The 20,299-nt window shown below is 50.2% G+C and overlaps 1 protein-coding gene across 1 annotated transcript in view; it reads right to left on the reverse strand.

Annotated features, from left to right (window-relative positions):
- mei1 (meiotic double-stranded break formation protein 1) overlaps positions 1-5,433 on the reverse strand; it is a 247,894-nt gene extending 242,461 nt beyond the window's left edge. Inside the window, exon 1 of the mRNA XM_085969507.1 lies at positions 5,255-5,433. Coding sequence (XP_085825633.1) covers positions 5,255-5,416 — 162 coding nt within the window. The 5' untranslated portion in view covers positions 5,417-5,433. The remainder of the gene's footprint in view (positions 1-5,254) is intronic.
- Positions 5,434-20,299: the final 14,866 nt, after the last annotated feature.

A 20,299-nucleotide genomic window follows, 5' to 3' on the forward strand; every position in this document is an offset into this window, starting at 1 on the left:
AGGGAGGGGAGGAAGGGAGGGCTTGAGGCTGAGAGACCGCCACGGCCACGCCCGGTTGCCGGGGTAACCCTGCCGCGCCGCCCCCGCACTCCCGAGAGCCCCGCTCTCGAAGCCGCAGCCGCCCCGCCCCGCACTCCCGAGAGCCCCGCTCTTCGAGCCCGCCCCACACTCCCGTGAGCCCCGCTCTTCGAGCCCACCCCGCACTCCCGAGAGCCCCGCTCTCCAAGCCCCAGCCGGCCCGCACTCCGTTGCCGGGGTAACCCTTCCCGCTCACCAATGCCAAGATCCGCACTCTCGAGAGCCCCGCCCCCCCCCCCGCCCGAGCCGAGCGCGGAACAGTCCTCACCTGCTCTTGCTGCGCGCGCACCCTGACCCTCATGGCTGACGCCGTTGCCCCGGGTAACGTGACACCGTGGGGGGGGGCGGCGGGGGCGTGAGGAGCTTAGCAGCAGCCCAGTTACCTAGCTCGGGCCTCGCTGGGCAAGAAAGGCCCAGGCTTTCAGGCCTAAGAAAAAAACGGGCAAAGGTAGGAAAAAGAATGTTCAGGTTAGATAAAATATTTACAAATGAGTGATTTATTTTAAAAGAATTTAATAAATTGAATTTTATTTTGCTGGAAATGTATATTTGAAAAGAAAGACGCAGAAAGCAGGAAAAAGAATGAAAGCAAGATGGCGGCTACTCACCTCGGTTCAGAACGATAAGGCCTACCCAACACACGCACCGATTGGTCGACCGTCAGGTGACCAAAGCGGTAAGGATTGGTCAATCGTCCCGTCACTCGACCGTAGGAGGGCCGGCCGCACGCGGCAGCAAGCCGGCGTACGATTGGTCGACCTCGAGGTCACTCTGTCGCTATGAGCGGATAATGAGATGCTAATGAGCGGAATGTTGAAGCTTTTTCGGATACCGCGGGTGCGATTTAGCCCGGCCGAAACGTAAATACACTTAAGACCGTTTTGGAAAGGTAAGCTTTCTTCGACGTAACGCATGTGTAGGTACGCCCTGTAACTTCGAGCGCATAGCCCGACAGACGCACACGCGATGACAGACAGAATGACAAACAGAAGGACAGAAGCATCGCTTCATATATATGCTTTATTATATATCTATACTAGCTGAAGTGCCCGGCGGTGCCGAGGCTTTTTCGAGGGCATGTTGTTGTTGGAAGAGAGAGAGAGAGCGACTGGGGGAAGAGAGAGCGCGACTGGGGGGAAGAGAGAGAGCGACTGGGGGGAAGAGAGAGAGCGGACTGGGGGGAAGAGAGAGAGCGACTGGGGGGAAGAGAGAGAGCGACTGGGGGGAAGAGAGAGAGCGACTGGGGGGAAGAGAGAGAGCGGACTGGGGGGAAGAGAGGGAGAGAGGGGAGGGAGGGGGGGAGGGGAGGGGAGGGGGAGGGGAGGGGAGGGAGGGAGGGGAGGGCGGGGAAGGGAGGGCGGGCGGGGGGGGAGGGAGGGGGGAGGGGGGGAGGAGGAGAGAGGAGGGGGAAGAAGGGGCGGGGGGAGGGAGGGGAGGAGGGGGGGAGGAGGAGAGAGGAGGGGGGGAGGGGAGGGGAAGGGGAGAGTCACGAGCCCCCTGATCCCCGTCCCCCCCAAACTCCCGAGCCCCGATCCCCACCCCCGAACTCAGAGGTTGGCCCCCCCGAGACTCGCACCCCCACCCCACCCCCACCCCGAGGCTAGCCCACCACCCACCCCCACGACTCGCCCACCACCCACCCCTCGCCCACCACCCACCCACCCCCGAGGCTCGCACCCCCCCCCACCAACCAAGGCACCGAACTCCGGAGGCGCGGATCTTCCGAGCACCGGCCTCCCGAGCTGGCTTCAACATTGCGGCTGTGCGAGACGGCCGGAGGGCCCGGTTGCCAGGGTAACCGTGACGCTGACCAAGCCCCCGCCCCCCGGCCGAGCCAGAGAGAGAGACGCCGCGTCTCAGCTGCTCCTGCTGCTGTGCGCGACCACCCCCCCCCCCCCCGAGGGTCGCGGCCCCCCCCCAACGAGGGTCGCGGCCCCCCCCCCCCGCCCCCACCCCGAGGTGAAGACCGCCGATTACGGCTGTGCGAGACGGCAGGCGGGCCCGGTTGCCAGGGTAACGCTTGACGCTCAGCAAGCCCCGCCCCCCGGCCGAGCCAGAGAGAGACGCCGCGTCTCAGCTCCTGCTGCGCGCGCACCCTAGCGGCGCTGGGCTGAGGCTCGGCCCTCCAGCCTTCGAGTGGGGCCGGGAGGTGCCTAGCTCGGGCGTGGGTGCGGAGGAGACGCCGAGGCTTCTAGGCCTACCTGAAAACGGGGAAAGGTAGGAAAATTAAGATTAGATAAGTTAATTACTTTCTAAATCATTTTTTTTTTAAAACAATATGTGTTTTAAAAGCAACGTTTTTTTTTTAAAGACGCAGAAAGCGGGAAAAAGAAAGGAAAAGTTTGGAATCAAGATGGCGGCAACTCACCTCGGTTCAGAACGATAAGGCCCGGCCACACACGCACCAATTGGCCCGGTGGCACACGCCAGCAACCCGGCGTACGATTGGTCGAGCTCGAGGTCACTCTGTCGCTAATGAGCGGATAATGAGATGCTAATGAGCGGAATGTTAAGGTTTTTCGGATACCGCGGGGCGCGATTTTAGCCCGGCCGAAACGTAAATACGCTTAAAACCGTCTCGGAAGCGTAAGCTTTCTTTGGAGGTAACGCGCGCGTAGGTACAACGCGATGACAGACAGAATGACAGACAGAATGACAGACAGAAGTACCGATTTATATATATAGTAGATAGATAGATAGATAGAGATAGAAGATAGATATATAAGATAAGATAAGATAGATAGATAGAAGATAGATAGATACTAGCTGAAGTGCCCGGCGGTGCCGAGGCTTTTTCGAGGGCATGTTGTTGTTGGAAGAGAGAGAGAGAGCGCGGTGGGGGGGGGGGGGGGAGGGCGGGGGGGGAAGGGAGGGCGGGGGGGAAGGGGGGGGCAGGGGGGGGGAAGGGAGGGCGGGGGGAAAGGGGCGGTGGGAAGGGAGGGGGGGAAGAAGGGGCGGGGGGGTAAGGGGGGGCGGAAGGGGAGGGCCGGGGGCGGAAGTGGGGGGGCCAGGCCGAGAGCCCGCTCTCCGAGCCCCCCCCCCCCCCCCCCCGAGAGCCCCGCTCTCCGAGCCTCGCGCCCCCCCCCCCCCCCCCCGGCCGAGCCCGATTGCGGCTCTGAGAGACGGCCGGGCGGCCGAGCCACGCCCCGCTGGCCGAGGCCGATTGCGGCTCTGAGAGACGGCCGGCGGCCGGCCCCGCCCCCCCCCCCCGCCGAACGCGGAACAGAGACGCCGCGTCTCACCTGCTCCTGCTGCGCGCGCACCCTGACCCTCGTGGCTGACGCCGTTGCCCTGGGTAACGTGACACGGCGGCGGGGGGGGTGGGGTTGAGGAGCTTTGCAGAAGCGCAATCACCTAGCTCGGGCCTGGGCAAGAAAGGCGCAGGCTTTGAGGCCTAAGAAAAAACGGGGAAAGGTAGGAAAAAGAATGTTCAGGTTAGGTTTACAAATGAGTGATTTTTTTTAAAAACTTAATAATTCAATTTTATTTTGGTGGAAATGTATATTTAAAAAGAAAGACGCAGAAAGCAGGAAAAAGAATGAAGCAAGATGGCGGCGACTCACCTCGGTTCAGAACGATAAGGCCCGCCCACACACGCACCGATTGGTCGACCGTCAGGTCACCAAAGTGTAGGATTAGTCAATCGTCCCGTCACTCGACCGTAGGAGGGGCCGGCCGCACGCGGCAGCAAGCCGCCGTACGATTGGTCGACCTCGAGGTCACTCTGTCGCTAATGAGCGGATAATGAGATGCTAATGAGCGGAATGTTGAAGGTTTTTGGGATACCGCGGGCGCGATTTTAGCCCGGCCGAACGTAAATACGCTTAAAACCGTCTCAGAGGCGTAAGCTTTCTTTGGAGGTAACGCGCACGTAGGTACGCCATGTAACTTTCGAGCGCATAGCCCGCCAGACGCACACGCGATGACAGACAGAATGACAGACAGAATGACAGAATGACAAGACAGAATGACAGACAGAAGTACCGATTTATATATATAGATAGATAGATAGATAGAAGATAGAATAGAAGATAGATAGATAGATAGATAGATAGAAGATTTATTATCCCTCAACGTAAGCTCGAGGAACAGCACCTCATCTTTCGATTAGGCACTTTACAGCCTTCTGGACTCAACATAGTGTTCAACAATTTCAGATCATAACCTCTGGCCCCTCATCTTTTTTTTCCATTTTTTTTTAATTCTCTCTCCCACATGGCAGTCTGTCTTCACTCTGCCAGTGCCATTTACACTTCATCGAGAGCCATCTTTTGTTTCTTAACTTGTCCATTACCATCTCCTTTTACCTGCACCATCATCCCTTTTACATAGAAACATAGAAACTAGGAGCAGGAGTAGGCCTTTCGGCCCCTCGAGCCTGCTCCGCCATTCAATGAGATCATGGCTGATCATCCAAATTCAGTACCCTGTCCCTGCTTCTCCCTTACCCTTGATCCTTTAGCCTTAAGAAATATATCCAACTCCTTCTCTTGAATATATTTAATGAATTGGCCTCAACTGCCTTGTGTGGTAGAGAATTCCATAGGTTCACCACTCTCTGGGTGAAGAAATTCCTCCTCATCTCAGTCCTAAATGGCTTACCCCTTATCCTTAGACTGTGACCCCTGGTTCTGACTCCCCCAGCAGAAATGAGGTGCATGACATCACGTTGTCGACACCCCCCCCCTCACTTACATGCACCCACCCAAAAATGGGAAGGCACTTCTGCCAGAATTGACAGCATAAAATCAGGCTGTTTTGACATGGAGCTGGTCTATCCAACCATGCCAGCCGAGCCTAATTCTATTCTTTTGCTCACCAGTGGACTTTTCCAGCTGACAACGCTGATTAATTTTTTCCCTTCCCTAAGCCAAGGACACGGAGTTCAATTCTAGAATCGTAAAGCAATAGCTCAGTTATCAGCCAATCATCAGTCATTTCCACAAGGGTTCACCCGGTCTCCCATCATAATTTTAGCAGAAGGTCGTCAGAAACCCCACAGAAATGGGGTAAACAGCAGACCAAGGAAGCCCCACAGGTATTCTACCCTATTAATTCAATATTTTCACATGAACATCTTACTTTTTTCTGCTATTACAGTGAGAAAGATTATTACAATTTTCCAAATTAAGTTTACACTACACGGATTACAATAATGTACTTTTCACTTTCTTACCGATATCCCGTTGTCTTCCACCATCTCTATCACACAGGCAACACACAGCAGCTGCTCCCTATCCTGCAAGTCTTCCCTGAACCGCAGTGTCCAATGCCCATCATGCCGGGAATGAATCCGCTCGCATACCACATTCCAGTTGTCAGAACTGGAGTCCTCCATTTGGCACAATGGTTTCCTTCACTAACAAAATAATAATTTAAAAAGGTGATTTAAAAGGCTCTTAAAACTCTCAATATTGGCCACTAAAAAAATTGATTTAAAAATGCTAATACATCTGTTTTAAAACTATTTTTTAAAGGATTGTTTTACAATCCCAACACTCATACTACCATTTATTCAGCACTCACACTGCTGATAAACGGCTCTCAGTGCCTATAACCTGACCCTCACAAACCCACCACATTTTAAAACCCCAATTTAACACTTCTAGTAACCTCCCCAATGCATTCCCAATAATCCAGCCTCACATCCCTGATCCACAGCTCTCCCATTCCCAATAATCCTGCCCTCGCATTCCTGATCCACGGCTCCCATTCCCAATAATCCTGTCCTCACATCCCTGATCCACAGCTCTCCCATTCCCAATAATCCTGCTCTCACATCCCTGATCCACAGCTCTCCCATTCCCAATAATCCTGCCTTCACATCCCTGATCCACAGCTCTCCCATTCCCAATAATCCTGCCTTCACATCCCTGATCCACAGCTCCCATTCCCAATAATCCTGCTCACCTCCCTGATCCACAGCTCTCCCATTCCCAATAATCCTGCCCTCATATCCCTGATCTACAATTCTCCCATTCCCAATATTCCTGCCCTCACCTCCCTGATCCACAGCTCCCATTCCCAATATTCCTGCCCTCACCTCCCTGATCCACAGTTCCCATTCCCTATATTCCTGCCCTCACCTCCCTGATCCACAGCTCCCATTCCCAATAATCCTGCCCGCATATTCCTGATCCAGCTCCCATTCCCAATAATCCTGCCCGCATATTCCTGATCCACAGCTCCCATTCCCAATAATCCTGCCCACATATACCTGATCCACAGCTCCCATTCCCAATATTCCTGCCCTCGCCTCCCTGATCCACAGCTCCCATTCCCAATAATCCTGCCTGCATATTCCTGATCCACAGCTCCCATTCCCAATAATCCTGCCCACATATACCTGATCCACAGCTCCCATTCCCAATAATCCTGCCCAAATATACCTGATCCACAGCTCCCATTCCCAATAATCCTGCCCACATAGTCCTGATCCACAGTTCCCATTCCCAATAATCCTGCCCACATATACCTGATCCACAGCTCCCATTCCCAATAATCCTGCCCTCATATCCCTGATCTACAATTCTCCCATTCCCAATATTCCTGCCCTCACCTCCCTGATCCACAGCTCCCATTCCCAATAATCCTGCCCGCATATTCCTGATCCACAGCTCCCATTCCCAATAATCCTGCCCACATATACCTGATCCACAGCTCCCATTCCCAATATTCCTGCCCACGCCTCCCTGATCCACAGCTCCCATTCCCAATAATCCTGCCCACATATACCTGATCCACAGCTCCCATTCCCAATAATCCTTCCCGCATATACCTAATCAACAACTCCCATTCCCAATAATCCTGCCCACATATACCTGATCCACAGCTCCCATTCCCAATAATCCTGCCCACATATACCTGATCCACAGCTCCCATTCCCAATAATCCTGCCCTATATAATATAACTCTCAATAAATGGACCCTCACACAACCCAAATACCATCCTTCGCACCCCACCACTCCCTTCCCCCCTCCCCTTGATGTGGAGCTCGCATGTCGGGCCTCTGGACACCGACCCCTGATAACCCGGCCACTCCTTCCCATGAAGGAACCGAATATTCTCCCAGGCCTATGGCCGGGTTGGCGACACCCCAGCGGGAAGGCGTCCACCTCCGCCCTCGAAGAATATGACGGGTGAGAAGATCACCGCCGGCTTTACATCCCCTGAGCCACCACCTACACTGATTGTTAGCCGGTTATAAATAGCTGAGAAGAAGCTTGAAGCGAGCTTACAGACCTCAACCCGTCCCGCCCGACTGACGGACGGACTGCAAGAGCGCGAGCGAGCCAGCGCCGCCCGGCATGAGGGCGGGAGAGCCAGCCCACCAATCACAGCCGCTGCTCCCGGCAGACCGTGCGGCAGCGCAAGACAGGGCATGCGCAGATCGGGAGCCCGCTCAAATTCTAATCCAATCGGATTGGTCCTGCTGCTTTCCCCACGTGGGGTGCGGGGGCCGTGCGCCTCCGGACTGCAAAGGATAGAGGTGCGTTGCTATAGCGCCACAGAGGGAGCGCAAGGTGAACTGGTACCTGGGAATAGGGGGGATTGTCCTATGAGGAGAGAATGAGTAGACTGGGCCTATATTCTCTAGAGTTTAGAGGAATGAAAGGTGACCTCATTGAAGCTTACAAAATTCTTACAGGGCTTGACAGGGTAGATGCAGGGAGGATGTTTCCCCTGGCTGGGGAGTCTAGAACCAGGGGTCACAGTCTCAGAATAAGGGGTCGGCCATTTAGGACTGAGATGAGGAGAAATTTCTTCACTCAGAGGGTGGTGAATCTTTGGAATTCTCTACCCCAGAGGGCTGTGGAGGCTCAGTCGTTGAGGATATTCAAGACAGAAATCGATGGATTTTTGAATATTAAGGGAATCAAGGGATAGTGCAGGAAAGTGGAATTGAGGTAGAAGATCAGCCATGATCTTATTGAATGGCGGAGCATGCTCGAAGGACCAAATGTCCTACTCCTGCTCCTATTTCTTATGTTCTTTCACCACCTCAGGATGGCCCAAAGCACTTCACAGCCAATGAAGCACTTTTTTTTTTAAGTGTAGCCACTGTTGTAATGTAGGAAACGCGGCAGCCAATTTGCGCACAGCAAAGCTCCCACAAACAGCAATGTGATAATGACCAGATAATCTGTTTTAGTGATGTTGATTGAGCTATAAATATTGGCCCCAGAGTTAACTCCCCTGCTCTTCTTTGAAATAGTGCCATGGGATCTTTTACATCCACCTGAGAGAGCAGACGGGGCCTCGGTTTAACGTCTCATCCAAAAGATGGCACCTCCGACAATGCAGCACCTGCTCAGTACTGCACTGGAGTGTCAGCCTAGATTTTTGTGCTCAAGTCTCTGGAGTGGGACTCTGAACCACAACCTTCTGACTCAGAGGCGAGAGTGCTGCCCAGAGCCACAGCACTGAAAAAGTTGCCTGGATTAGTTTCAGTTGCTAGGCGCAGGGACCCTTGAAAGGCACAAATGACAGAGGAAATTATGGAGCAAGTGATTGCACCATTAATTTTCCAGGGACTTTTGCACCACTCCGCCTTCACCCTCACCAAAAAACCAGTTCGAAGTTAATTACCCAGAGCTGTGAAATTGAGGAAATGATAGTAGTGAGATTAATGATCAAAATGCGTGAGACAAATTGCAGGCCCATTTAAACACAGGTACAGTAATCTAGGCTGACACTCCAGTGCAGCACTGAGGGAGTGCTGCACTGTCAGAGGTACCGTCTTTCAGATGAGACGTTAAACCGTCTGCTCGCTCAGGTGGACTTAAAAGATCCTATGGCACTATTTTGAAGAAGAGCAGGGGAGTTCTCCCCGGTGTCCTGGCCAATATTTATCCCTCAACCAACATCACTAAAGAAACATTATCTGGTCATTATCGCAATGCTGTTTGTGGGAGCTTGCTGTGCGCAAAATGGCTGCTGCATTTCCTACATTACAACAGTGACTACACTTCAAAAGTAGTTCATTGTCTGTAAAGCACTTTGGGACCTCCTGAGGTTATGAAAGGTGCTATATAAATGCAAGTCTTTCTCATCCCTGTGCTAGTGCACATTACAAATCACACCCCACAAATACTCATCCTGTGTATTAATGTGCACACTCGGTTGATTTTTTTTAGTACTCCTACCAAAACTGGTAGTGACTTGCATTCAGATTGTGAGTATGGCGCTCCATGGAGCCATATAACTTGTTAGATGTACAGGAAGAGTCACAGAGATCTCCACACAAAGACAGACAGACCAATTGGAATGAGCCAACCCGAAAATGTTGGCACCCTGGGACAGAACATTTTCCTCACAAACTTGATTTGAATTGAACACAAACAAATCAAATGGAAGGCAATGTGCAAAACCTAGTTCAGCTCCTTATGGTAATTTCACAAAAATGATTTTTTTCTCACTTTAATATAACAACAACTTATATTTATATAGCATCCTTAATGTAATAAAACATCCCAAGGCGCTTCACAGGAGTGTTATCAAAACAAAATTGACACCAAGCCATATAAGGAGATCTTAGGGCAGATGACCAAATGCTTAGTCAAAGATGTAGGTTTTAAGGAGCATCTTGAAGGAGGAATGATAAGGCGAGAAGCGGTGAGTGAGACTTGGTGCGAGTTAGGATACGAGTGGCAGAGTTTTGGATGACCTCAAGTTTATCGAGAGTAGAACAAGGGTGGTGGGTCAGGAAAGCGTTGGAATAGTCAAGTCTGGAGGTGATAAAGGCATGGATGAGGGTTTCAGCAACAGATAGGTTGAGGTAAGGACAGAGACGGGTGAGAGTACGAAGGTGGAAATGGGTGGTCTTAGTGATAGAACGGATGTGAGGTAGGAAACTCAATTCGTCATCAAATATGACACCAAGGTTGCAAACAGACTTGGTCAGCCTTAGACAGCTGGCGGGGAGAGAGATCGAATCAGTGGAAAGGGAATGGAGTTTGTGGATGAACCGAAGACAATGGCTTCGGTCTTCCCAATATTTAATTGGAAATTTCTACTTATCCAGTGCTGGATGTCAAACAAGCAGGCTGATAGTATAGAGACGGAGGAGGGTTCGAGAGAGGTGAAGGAGAGTGTAATGTATATAACTTTAAGGGGGGAACTATCTTTTACAGCTCATGCATACTGCAGTACCGGCAGTGACCACACCTGTATATAGCACTGAGTAGTAATCTGTACAGATCAGTTCCAGTGTGAGCCCCGTTGAGTAATCACCTGTTCTCCTGCAGTCCGTGTCTTATTATACACGGACACAACATTGGCGACAAGGCAAGTTCGAACCTACCTGCAACTCTGCATCACCTCCCGGGGATTCGTTCCTGGAGATCAGTGGATTGGAGGTCAAGGCCAGAGACTCGGGCGTCGACCATGGGCAACCGCCCAGTCATCCAGCAGAGACTCGAGAATTGCGGGGGAGGCTGTCGAGAGCCAGGCTTGGCTTTCCAGTCGAGGTGGTCCAGCGAAACGGGCTGGCAACAGGTAGTGCGCAGACCCTTCCCGGACAGCGGTGGGCTAGAGCCCGACCGAGCGGCACAGCAAAGGGCCGAGCAGCGTCGACGGGGGAGAGAGAGAGAGGGCAGAGCGCACAGGGCACAGCCGATGTTCAGGGGCCAAGCAGCATCGAAGAGAGGGAGAGAGAGACACGCAGAAACCCGCGAGGCGCCGCCATTGCCACGAGGACCGCCGAGAGCGGTGTTGGCAGCAGTGCAGGAGAAGCGCGCAAAATCTACAGGGCGCCGCCATTGCCACGACAACCGCCGGGAGCGGCGTTGGCAGCAGTGGGGGAGGAAGGAAAGCGCGGGAGACGCCATTTTAAGCCATTGGGAGACGCCATTTTAAACTACACCCAAAATGCCGAAGAGTGGCAGTATCACCGTGTTTGACAATGAAGTCGAAGATTGGACTACATATGTCGAACGAATAGAGGTATACTGCAAGGCAAATGAGGTGTCAGATGACAAGAAAGCGTCGGTATTGTTAAATTTAATGGGTGCAAAGACGTATGGTTTATTACGAAATCTAGTAACCCCAACGAAGCCAATGGAAAAGAGTTTTGAAGACATAGTAACGATACTACAGGAACATTTAAACCCCACACCGCTGCTGATAACAGAAAAATTCAAGTTTCACAAACGGAACCAGCATAAGGATGAAAGCAATGCTGATTATTTAACAGAACTGCGCAAACTATCGAAACACTGCCAGTTTAGAGCGGGACTGGCAGATACCTTAAGGGACAAGTTTGTGTGTGGGCTTCAAAGTGAAGGAACCCAGAAACGGCTTTTATCTGAAAAGGACCTTACGCTGGAAAAGGCTTTCAGCATTGCGGTATCATATGAAGCAGCAGCACGGGGCGCTGCAGAGATACAACAGAGACCGCAAGAATATGGCACAAACGAAATGTCATATAGAACAGAGAAGTGCTATCGCTGCGGCAGAACAACACACGACCAGAATGATTACTGGTTCAAAGACAAAGTGTGCAGACAGTGTGGAAAAGTAGGACACATAGCACGAGTCTGCAGGTCGGGAAAGAAAACCAGCAATAAGAAACCTACCAAAGAAAAGTACAAGAAGGTACATAAGATGACGGAGAATAGTTCAGACGAACAAAAGAGTGATAACGACTCCGAAAGCAGGGAACTGAGTTGTCTGAAACGACATAATGTGATCACAACGGAGGATCACCGAACCATTTGGGTCACTCTCAAGATAGCAGGAGTCCAGGTAAAGATGGAATTGGACACAGGATCAGCCCTAACAGTCATAAACGGACAGGACTATGAGCGGCTATTCTCACACATACCCTTGAGAGACACAAAAATTATTTTGAAGACGTACACGGGGCAAAAAATCTACCCCAAAGGAAAAATAAGGGTGATCGTTATATATAACGGTAAGGAAACACCAAAACTAGACCTGTATGTATTGCAAGATGGAGGACCACCATTACTGGGATGTGAATGGATCCAGAAAATACAACTGGATTGGCATTCCATACAGGCACTGACTGTGGCTGACAAAAAGGATGATGACGTCACACCTGGGCGACGGTCAAAGATCCTAACTGACGCGAAAGAAGTGTTCCAGCAAGGACTCGGAACACTAAAAGGCATGACAGCAATGATTAACATTGAAGAAAACGCAAGCCCAAAATTTTTAAAGGCCAGACCGGTACCTTATGCGATCCGCCCAGCCGTCGAAGCAGAGCTGAAGAGTCTGGAACGTTCAAGTGTACTGTCCAAGGTAGACTGGAGCGAGTGGGCTACACCCATCGTCCCTGTGATGAAAAAATTGTTGAGCAGTACGCCTGGGGAACCAAGGAAGGTTCGCATCTGTGGGGACTTTAAGGTAACAGTGAACCCGGTCCTTCACACCGTACAATATCCACTTCCACGGATTGAAGATATTTTCGCCTCGCTATCTGGAGGGAAACGCTTCACTAAGATTGATCTGGCCCAGGCGTATCTGCAAATGGAGGTAGAAGAAGCATAAAAAAAAAACTCACAATCAACACCCATAAAGGTCTCTACCAATACAACCGGCTGGTATTCGGGGTAGCATCAGCTCCGGCTATTTGGCAGAGGGCAATGGAACAAGTCCTGCAAGGGATCCCAGGGACCCAGTGTTATTTGGACGACATCCTGGTCACGGGCGAAAATGACAGTGATCACCTTGCCAACCTGGAGCAGGTGCTCACTAGATTGCAGGAATATGGGCTCCGAGCTAACCGCCCCAAATGCGAGTTTTTTAGAAAACAGATCTCGTATTGTGGCCACGTTATCGATAAAGAGGGGTTACATAAGTCCCCAGAGAAGATTGAGGCAGTAGTCAAGGCTCCAGCACCGGAAAATGTGTCACAACTGAGGTCGTTCCTCGGCTGGTAAACTACTACCGTAAGTTCTTGCCAAATTTGTCTACAATACTACACCCACTGAACACCCTACTGCAAACTGGGGTGCCATAGAAGTGGAGTGACGAATGTAGACGAGCTTTCCAGAAGAGCAAATCACTAATCACATCGAAAGAGGTATTGGCCCATTACAACCGGCATTACCAATTCGGTTGGCATGTGATGCGTCACCCTACGGCATTGGAGCGGTGCTGTCGCACAAATTCTCGGACGGCTCAGAGAGGCCAATAGCCTTTGCGTCACGATCACTAACCTCAGCCGAGCGTAACTACGCCCAGATTGACAGGGAGGCCCTCAGCCTAGTGTGGGGAGTGAAAAAGTTCAATCACTATCTGCACGGGCAGAAATTCACCTTGCTGACTGATCACCAGCCTCTTGTCTCCATTTTAAATCTGAAGAAGGGCGTTCCGGTGATGACTGCGCAACGACTACAAAGATGGTCACTTTTTCTAGGGGCGCACCACTATGAAATTGAAGATAAGGGCACGAAACAGCATGGAAATGCTGATGGGCTATCACGCCTGCCACTGCCTACTGCGGAGGAAGCACCAGCAGTGGATCCTGTCGAAATATTCCATTCGACTATAGTTGAATACCTACCGGTAACTAACGCTTGTATCGAAAAGGAAACCCGAAATGACCCGACACTGTCTCGGGTATATGATTTGACGGTGAAGGGATGGCCAGCACATGGCGACTCACTGTTGCCAGCATTCTCGACAAGGAGAGAACAGCTGTCAGTGTGCTGGGGGACCTTGATGTGTGGATCCCGAGTGGTAATTCCACCCAAGTTAAGGGATAGAGTGCTCAATGAGCTTCATGAGGGTCATCTGGGAGGGGTAAAAATGAAAAGCCTAGCCAGGGCTTATGTGTGGTGGCCGGGAATCGATAAACAAATCGAGGACCTGACCAAGAGCTGCTCAGGATGCCAGAAAGTCCAAAATGCACCACCACAGGCCCCTCTACACCCATGGGAGTGGCCCTCATCTCCATGGCAACGGGTGCATATTGATTTTGCTGGTCCATTCATGGACTCAATGTTTTTAATAGCCGTGGATGCGCACTTGAAATGGCCTGAGGTCATCAAAATGTCCTCCACCACCACGGAGAAAACTATTGCAGTCCTACGGACCATTTTTGCCAGGAATGGCTTGCCAGAACAGATTTGCTCCGACAACGGACCACAGTTTGTGTCCGAAGATTTCCGGAGATTCTTGAAAAAGAATGGGGTAAGGCATTACACATCCGCCCCGTATCATCCAGCCACAAATGGATTGGCTGAGAGGTTCGTACAAACCTTTAAGAAGGCAATAAAGGCTATGTACAATGACAACATTCCGCTGCAGCACAAGGTGGACAATTTCCTGTTCGCCTACCGGAATGCAACACATGCAGTCACCAACCAGGCCCCAGCCATGATGTTCTTTAACCGAAGGTTAAGATCTCGCCTGGATTTGCTCAGACCAAACGTACGAAGAGATATTGAGAGTAAGCAATTCCAGCACATCCATGAGAAGCCAACAAGGAGCTTCGATGTAGGGCAACCAGTCTTGGCCCGCAACTACCGAACAGAAAAATGGCAGCCAGGAGCGATATGCACACAGCAGGGCCCACTAATGTACACAGTGGACGTTGGGGAGAGCATCGTGAGACGCCATGCTGACCAGATCCTAGAGTCACAGGAACAAGTCAACCCCATGCCTCGCCCATACGTACCTGGTGATGAACCCGACGTACAGGTCGCATCTACCCCAGAAACAGTAGCATCGGAAGCTGATGAACCAACCGACGACAGGGGGCCAGAATCGCCTCCGCACCAAGAGCAAGACACTCGGGAAGGCGCTATCCAGAAAGGATCAGGAAGCCTCCCCAAAGACTGAATATATAAATAGACTATTTTCAGCTAATGTTGCATGTTAAAAGTGTTAATTGTAATTAGTTTGATATTTAATTGTTAAATGAGTGTTATGGTACTGTTAATCTAAAAGGGGAGGAATTGTAATGTATATACCTTTAAGGGGGGGAGCTATCTTTTACAGCTCAGGTATACTGTAGTACCGGCAGTGACCACACCTGTATATAGCACTGAGTAGTAATCTGTACAGATCAGTTCCAGTGTGAGCCCCGTTGAGTAAACACTTGTTGTACCGTTCTCCTGCAGTCCGTGTCTTATTATACACAGACACAACAGAGAGGTAGAGCTGGGCATCATCAGCGTACATGTGAAAATTCACATTGTGTCACTGGATGATATCACCGAAGGGCAGCATGTAGATGAGGAATAGGAGGGGATAGACCCTTGCAGGACACCAGAGGTAACAATGCGGGATCGGGAAGAGAAGCCATTGCAGGTGATTCTATAGCTACAGCTTTTATTTTGTTCCACAGACTAAGACTTGAGTAGGTTTACTTCTAAATGTAGACTAGTTCATTATCTCCTATTCATATGTGCAGGCACATTCTGAGCCATCTGCACACTCCCCAGGACTCATTTCTTATTCACTGGAGAATAAACATTATGAAGAGACACAGATACTGTATAACCTTTCCACACATGTAACCAATACCACATCTAGCACAGTTTTCTGAGACCTACCCACTGGTATATTTTTGTAGAATTACAGAACTTGTGCAGCCCACATTGGTCTGTCAAAGATGTAATTTATAGATTGATATAATGAGATTCATATTAGATCCACAGATGCTGCCTTCCTCCAGTGAATATGTCATGCAATGTGATGATATTGAAACTAGCACTGTTACTCCCCCGCACTGACTAATGATATTTAGCTGTCTTTATGATAGTTATACCAAACCTAAAGCTGACTAGATGGAATTCAACTACTGCAGGCAGCGGTCCTGAATTTTTAAAATTATTATTCATTCGAGGGATGTGGGCGTCGCTGGCAAGGCCAGCATTTATTGCCCATCCCTAGTTGCCCTTCAGAAGGTGGTGGTGAGCCGCATTCTTGAACCGATGCAGTCCGTGTGGTGAAGGTACTCCCATAGTTAGGGAGGGAGTTCCAGGATTTTGACCCAGCGACGATGAAGGAACGCTGATATATTTCCAAGTCAGGATGGTGTGTGACTTGGAGGGGAACTTGGAGGCAACATTCCGGGGCCTCGCAGCACTCCTGGGACCCCACGCAGCCGACTTGCCAGCTTTTCAACGCAAAAACTGCGCATGCGGGTTATTTTGAATGGCCGGCGCCAAAGAAAATTAGAGGGAACATTGCTTGACGGTGATGGAGTTCCCATGCACCTGCTGCCCTTGTCCTTCCAGGTGGTGGAGGTCACGGGTTTTCGAGGTGTTGTCGAAGAATTCTTGGAGCGATGTTGACGTGCATCCTGTGGATAGTATACACTGCAGCAATGGTGCACCGGTGGTGGAGGGAGTGAATGTTTAAGGATTGGATAGGCTGCCGATCAAACGGACTGCTTTGCCTTGGATGGTGTTGAGCTTCTTGATGTGTTGTTGCAGCTGCACTCATCCAGGCAAGCGGAGAGTATTCCATCACACTCCTGACTTCTGCCCTGTAGGTGGTGGACAGGCTTTTTTGGGGAGAAGAGGCGAGCCACTCGCCGTGGAATACCCAGCCTCTGACCTGCTTTAGAAGCCATGGAATTTATGTGGCTGATCCAATTGAGTTTCTGGTCATTGGCAACACCGAGAATGTTGGTGGGGGCCTGCAATGGTAATGTCATTGAATGTCAAGGGTAGGTGGTTAGACTCTCTCTTGTTGGAGATGGTCATTGTCTGGCACTTGTATGGCTCAAATGTTACTTTCCACTTATTAGCCTAAGCCTGGATGTTGTCCAGGTCTTGCTGCATGCAGGCATGGACCACTTCATTATCTGAGGAGTTGCGATTGGAACTGAACACTGTGCAGTCGTCAGTGAACATCCCCAGTGGTTAGCAAAGCATATGGGATCTTGGGTTTCATAAATAGAGGTATTGAGTACAAAAGTAGAGAAGTTATGCTGAACCTTTAGAAAGCGCTGGTTAGGCCACAACTGGAGTATTGCGTCCAGTTCTGGTCACCACACTTTAGGAAGGATGTGAAGGCCCTGGTGAGAGTGCAGAGGAGATTTACCAGAATGGTTCCGGAGATGGGGGATCTTAGCTACAAGGACAGGTTGGAGAAGCTGGATTTGTTTTCATTAGAGCAAAGGAGGTTGAGGGGTGATTTGATAGAGGTGTACAAGATTATGACGGGTTTGGATAGGCTAGACGGGGAAAGGCTCTTCCCACTAGTTGGTGGTACAAGGACTAGGGGACACAGATTTAAGGTTTTGGGCAAGAGATACAGGGGGGATGTGAGGAAAAATGTTATCACACAGTGAGTGGTGAGGACCTGGAACTCGCTGCCGACGGAAGTGGTGGAAGTGGAGACACTCAATGTTTTCAAGGGGAGACTGGATAGGCACTTGAGGGAAATAAACTTGCAGGGCTACGGGGATAGAGCGGGGGAATGGGACTGACTGGATTGCTCTACAGAGAGCCAGCACGGGCTCGATGGGCCGAATGGCCTCCTTCTGTGCCGTTATGACTCTATGACTTCTGACCTTATGATGGAGGAAAGATCATTGATGAAGCAGCTGAAGTAGGTTGGGCCTACTTCCCTGAGGAACTCCTGCAGCGATGTCCTGGAGCTGAGATGATTGGCCTCCAACAACCACAACCATCTTTCTTTGTGCTAGGTATGACTCCAGCAATGAGAGTTTTCCTCTGAGCCCAATTGACTTCAGTTTTACTAGGGCTCCTTGATGCCACACTCAGCCAAATGCTGCCTTGGTGTCAAGGGCAGTCACTCTCATCTCACCTCTGGAATTCAGCTCTTTTGTCCATGTTTGGACCAAGGCTGTAATGAGGTCTGGAGCCAAGCGGTCTTGGTGGAACCCAAACTGATCATCGGTTAGACCGCATCTGGAGTGCTACGTTCAGTTCTGGACATCTCACATCAGGAAGGATATATTGGCCTTGGTAGAGGTGCAGTGCAGATTCACCAGAACGATACTGGGGCTAAAATGGTTTTATGAGGACAGGTTGCATAGACTAGGTTTGTATTCCCTTTATAGAAGATTAAGGAGTGATATAATTGAGGTGTTTAAGATGATTAAAGGGTAGATAGAGAGAGGGAGTCCAGAACAAGGGGGCACAACCTTAAAATTAGAGCCAGGCCGTTTAGGGGTGATGTCAGGAAGCACTTCTTCACACAAAAGGTAGTGGAAATCTGGAACTCTCGCCCAAAAAGCTGTTGTGGTTAGGTCAATTGAAAATTTAAAAACTGAGATTGATAGATTTTTGTTAGGTAAGGGTATTAAGGGTTACAGAACCAAGGCGGGTAGATGGAGTTAAGATACAGATCAGCCACGATCTAATTGAATGGCGGAACAGGCTCAAGAGGCTGAATGGCCTCCTCCTGTTCCAATGTTTCTAAGGAGACAGAGAAGAGAGTGTAAGCTGTCCTGCTTCACAGGGATGCAGTGGCAACGGTATAGCTGTGCGCCGCTAACCTGGTACCAGCACTGTTCTCCTGACCTCACCATCTCCCACAGCAAGAGCTCATTGAAACAGACAAGATTCTGAGGGGAATTGACAGGGTCGATGCTGAGAGGTTGTTTCCCCTGGCTGGAGAGTCTAAAACTAAGGGGCACAGTCTCAGGATAAGGGGTCGGCCATTTAAGACTGAGATGAGAAATTTCTTCACTCAGAGGGTTGTGAATCTTTGGAATTCTCTACCCTAAATGGCTGTGGATGCTGAGTCGTTGAGTATATTCGAGGCTGAGATAGATTTTTGGACTCTAGGGAAAATCAAAGGATGTGGGGATGGGGCAGGAAAGTGGAGTTGAGGTCGAAGATCAGCCATGATCTTATTGAATGGCGGGGCAGGCTCGAAGGGCTGTATGGCCGACTCCTGCTCCTAATTCTTATGTTCTTATGATCTTATGTATTTCCTCAGCAGCTCCGCAAAAGGGGTGAGCTCCTTAATATTAGGGATAACAAGCACCCCACCCACCCGCCCCTTCAACCACTGTCTGCCCCACCTGTGACAGAGACTAGGTGCCGCATTGGACTCATCAGTCACCTGCGAACTCATTTTTAATGTGGAAGCAAGTCATCCTCGTTTCCGAGGGACTGCCTAAGAAGAAGATTAGGGATACATCCTCCAGTCCCCTGCAAACAAACCACAATCGAGCTGGACTCACATTCTGAATTAACTAACTAAATATAGGTATAGAAAAGAAACAAGTAGAACACATACAGATGGGAATAAGCTATTGTGCAGTGACAACCATAAAAATTCTGATGCCTTAAAACTACTCTCTGCTCCTGACCACCGTGAATGTAGTCTCTTTCCCAACAAGTTTGTAACATGCTCCAGCAGTCTCCCTCAGTTCTGTTTTATCCAAGATCACTGGTTTTATCTTTACTATTTTCTAAGTATGTGCATCATCAATTAACTTGCTGTGCCTTATTGTTGCTGTGCAATTATCTTGCTTATAAATAAACTTGATTATTAGTTTTAGTCTGAGCCTAGCAGTCTGACAGCATGGTATTTGCTGCCTTTCGGAATAGATAGGAGAGTGAGATGGGCATCTTAAGTGGTCTCCCATGTGTTATACTGTAATTAAAGGGTAATTGTTAGTTCTGTTGCACATTGTTCGATTCACGGAGCCTATAAGAGCAGGGGTTTCAGTTCGGCGGAGGCTTGGCCTGTTGATGGAAGCTGCTTTATTGTTGGGAACAGTGATTAAAGTACTGGCAGAAATCTCAAGCTGTAACAATTGTAATTATGGTGTTTATACATTTCTTTCTTTTTGCTTTTTTCCCCCCAGAGGTACAGGCCGACGGTTGCATCATTCCATGAGCTTAAGCAAAGCAGCACGAACCAACGGGAAACAATTGCAGCAGACCAGAACTAACCCTTTTGCAATGGAGAGCTAACTTTCCAAGGACACCACTAACTTCAGGTTCAGTGACAACATCAAAACCTGGCCTGAATTTGTTTTGGCAATATTGGTGTTGTTGTAGCCATCTAAGTGAATGTTCTCCAGGTTTTCCAACCACTTTATTAGATGTTACCAAAGAACAGGAGTGGGCCTTTGGCATAGCGGTAGCATCCTCGCCGCTGGGCCAGAAGGTGTAGGGTTTCGAACCCCGCTCCAGACAGTCCCAGCAAGTGGAGTCGGAGCTCCGGCTCTAAATTCTGGGTTGACATCCAGCAGGATACTTGCGTGTGTGGGTGCCCCCCCCCCTCGTATGGGTTGTGGGAGCCCGTAAAACC

Source organism: Somniosus microcephalus, chromosome 28 (genome assembly GCF_052327205.1).
Source record: "Somniosus microcephalus isolate GS21.2 chromosome 28, FLI_Smic_1.0, whole genome shotgun sequence".
Classification (NCBI taxonomy): Eukaryota; Metazoa; Chordata; class Chondrichthyes; order Squaliformes; family Somniosidae; genus Somniosus; species Somniosus microcephalus.